This window comes from Oncorhynchus kisutch, linkage group LG23 (assembly GCF_002021735.2).
Source record: "Oncorhynchus kisutch isolate 150728-3 linkage group LG23, Okis_V2, whole genome shotgun sequence".
In the NCBI taxonomy this organism is placed as follows: Eukaryota; Metazoa; Chordata; class Actinopteri; order Salmoniformes; family Salmonidae; genus Oncorhynchus; species Oncorhynchus kisutch.
In genome coordinates this window covers 33,370,757-33,374,255 of record NC_034196.2, presented here as the reverse complement: position 1 = coordinate 33,374,255, position 3,499 = coordinate 33,370,757, and the positions used below count along the sequence as shown (strand labels likewise).

Here is a 3,499-nt window from a genome sequence, read left to right as displayed (position 1 = left end):
AACACAGCATCTCTTGTTCTGTTTCTAATGGTAACACAGTATCTCTCTGTGTTCAATTTCTAATGGTAACACAGCATCTCTCTCTGTGTTCAGTTTCTAATGGTAACACAGCATCTATCTGTGTTCAGTTTCTAATGATAACACAGCATCTCTCTCTGTGTTCAGTTTCTAATGGTAACACAGTATCTCTCTGTGTTCATTTTCTAATGGTAACACAGTATCTCTCTGTGTTCAGTTTCTAATGGTAACACAGCATCTCTCTGTTCAGTTTATAATGGTAACACAGCATCTCTCTGTTCTGTTTCTAATGGTAACACAGTATCTCTCTGTGTTCAATTTCTAATGGTAACACAATATCTCTCTGTGTTCAGTTTCTAATGGTAACACAGCATCCAGCTGTGTTCAGTTTCTAATGGTAACACAATATCTCTCTGTGTGTTCAGTTTCTAATAGTAACACAGCATGTCTCTCTCCCTCTGATCATCACTAGCCTTAAGAGGGATGAGGAGTGCATTGGTGACTGTACATTTTCAAGGTCAAATGATGCACAAGCTAATACAGTGCAAATACACAATCAACACACAAGCAATGAATATATAGAACCTATATAAACCTATTGAAACATTAACATGTAGATGGCTGGAACGAGGGGGCAGGGCGACCTCTATTGGTCTTCTGTGAGTTTTCAAGGGTCCCCAAAAGCAGGAAGAAAACTAACAAGAACAAAATACCTGAAGCAAGACCAAACATTTCAATGTATTTTCAAAGAGCAGTACAGTATTTGACTTGCTTACAGATCACAATAGAATATAATTCCATTAATAGCGAACTCATATAAGCTAGCAGCATTTATTGGGGTGGGGGTCTGCACTTTAGAATCCTCTCTCCACCCCTGATATGAATCTGTCCTATTTTTACCCTCCTAGAGCCAAAACCGCATATCACCCCACAACCTGCATCTCTCTACTACTCCACATACATTATGTACAGCTACAGCATAGGAGCCAACATCGCCACACATGGCGGGAACCAACCACATGGCGTACAGAGATATCACTATGCAAACCAGCATACTGACGACCAATGAGGAGGCCTCTTCCTCCTCTGGTTGGCTGGGTCCATTTCATCCCGCCATGCGAGATTCTAGGTTTATGGGTTTGATGGACACAGAGCTCCAGAGCCCTGATTCACGCTGTGTATGTGTGTGTGTGTGTGTGTGTGTGTGTGTGTGTGTGTGTGTGTAAGAGTCGCTGCAGAGCAGCTTGTAGATATGTGTTTGAGGTAGATCGTCCATCCTCCTGTTATTGTCTGTTTTGCTCTCACATCTCCACTAAAACATCCAAATGCATTGAAATTTAATACCATTTTTTAACTTAACTTTCAACATATGGCAAAATACATCATATACTCATTGAAATTGTTTTTTTTAGTATTGCTTTAAAAAGACAAATAACATTGTGTATTACATATTAGTTGACGCTAGCTGTTATGTAATATATTAGCTTAGCTTTTTAAATAAATAATAATAGTAGAAAAGGGATAACTGACTTTCTTATAGAAAATAAACAAAATAGCATTGATGTCACAATTTCACAGTGGATAATACTCCAAATAAAAATGACATTTGCAATGTTAGACAAGGAAAAATAAGGAACTTTCTTATAGGAAATAAAACAAAATAGGTTGTAATTCTCCTCTTCACTGATACAAAGCAGATCATTCAGTCAGAGCACAAACAGACACATTAAAAAACATTTTCCCATAACTAGATATTACCCAATAGTACAGAAAGTTGACTACATAAAAACAAATGAGAACTGTCCTGCTTGGAGGACAATTAATGATTCTACTCTACTGTACTTAGCTGGTGGTACTGAAACCATAAGATAAAGAATTCAATATTAAGTTACTTTTTTTTATACTGAGCATTTACGGTCTGTGACGCAAACTTTGCAAAGCTAGAGCAAGGGCTCTTGATCCTGTCTGTAGCCAACAGCGTGATCAGTAGTAACTGGGCCGTCCCTGAAAGAGAGCTGGGGCTACTGAGCCACAACTCAACGCTGCAGAGAGAATGAACACACAGCACCACCTGCTGGTCACATCACACACTCACTACAAACAAACCACTTTCAAAAGACATTGGTGCACAGAAAAAAAGGTACTATCTAGAACCTAAAAGGGTTATTCAACTGTCCCCATAGGAGAACCCTTTGAATAACCCCTTTTGGTTCAAAGTAGAACAATTGTGGTTCCTGGTAGAATACCTTTGGGTTCCATGTAGAACCCTTTCCACAGAGGGATCTACCTGGAACCAAAAAAGGGTTCTCTTATGGGGACAGCCGAAGAGTGTGGTGGTAGAAGGGTCTATCAATTCAACACCTCTACAGTATCCATCTGTCTGATCTCTCTCTCTGGCTGTACTTGGTATATACACTCTTGGGACTGGGTCTATGTTGCGTGTTTAGTTGTTGACATAGAAGTTGGTGAGCTTTCTGAGGTCCTCTTTCTGACACATCGCTACGGGCTGGCGTTGCTCCAGTGAGGTGCTGATGAACCAGCCGGGGTACTTGGCCGACTCGAAGGTGGTCAGGGAGATGCCTTTGGTTGTCATGTAGAAGAGGAAGCGGGCTGTGTCTCCTTGAGCGCTGATGGTCCTCAACTGGTCGTCAGAACTCCGGTAGAGAAAGAGAGAATGGGAGGGCAGGAGAAATGATTAGGATGATGAGAGGTGAATTGAGTATGTAGAGGTAAGTGTGTATGTGTGTGTTTGTGAGAGTGAGAGACACACCTCCAACTGTAGGATGGGAGCTGTGCTGTCTGTCTGCTTGGAGCAGGACAAGTTGAAGTCGCTACTGGCAATCCTCAAGGCAACCGGCTGGGCCTGGATAGTGTGGGAGTTCTTCATATTAATATTATACATGGAGAGGTTGAACCTCGCTGAGAGATAGAGAAAGAGAGAGTTAAACTGTCCACCCTACACACATACAAGTAATCAGAATGATTACAAGTTGTCACACCCTGACCATAGTTTGCTTTGTATGTTTCTATGTTTTGGTTGGTCAGGGTGTGAGCTGAGTGGGCATTCTATGTTACATGTCTAGTTTGTCTATTTCTATGTCTGGCCTGATATGGTTCTCAATCAGAGGCAGGTGTTAGTCATTGTCTCTGATTGTGAACCATATTTAGGTAGCCTGGGTTTCACTGTGTGTTTGTGGGTGATTGTTCTTGTCTCTGTCTCTGCACCAGATAGGACTGTTTCGGTTTTCACATTTTCATTATTTTGGTAGTTATTCATGTATAGGTTTTCCTTTATTAAATTAACATGAATCATCACAACGCTGCATTTTGGTCCAACTCTCCTTCACCACAAGAGAACCGTTACACAAGTAGCAAAACATGTATAAATTCTGTCAAGAAATATATATATATATATATATATTTATTTATATTTCTGGAGTTGCCCCAAGTATCACTCAGTTTTAAAGGTTCAAAGAGATTT

The 3,499-nt window shown here is 40.5% G+C and overlaps 1 protein-coding gene across 1 annotated transcript; it reads right to left on the bottom strand.

The window, feature by feature from the left end:
- Nucleotides 1-2,270: 2,270 nt before the first annotated feature.
- Nucleotides 2,271-2,905, bottom strand: il1b (interleukin 1, beta). The gene is made up of 2 exons (XM_031802661.1): nt 2,787-2,905; nt 2,271-2,672 (listed from the first exon to the last, which is right to left on the bottom strand). Exons 1-2 carry the CDS (start codon nt 2,903-2,905, stop codon nt 2,462-2,464), a joined length of 330 nt encoding a protein of 109 aa, XP_031658521.1. The 3' UTR covers nt 2,271-2,461.
- Between the last annotated feature and the right edge of the window lie 594 nt (nt 2,906-3,499).

Bases quoted from the DNA above. Each gene is read 5' to 3' on its own strand.
- il1b (XM_031802661.1), bottom strand. From the start codon at position 2,905: ATGAAGAACTCCCACACTATCCAGGCCCAGCCGGTTGCCTTGAGGATT. The intron at 2,673-2,786 runs GTGTCTCTCACT...TCTCTACCGGAG, and splicing joins CCCATCCTACAGTTGGAGGT to TTCTGACGACCAGTTGAGGA.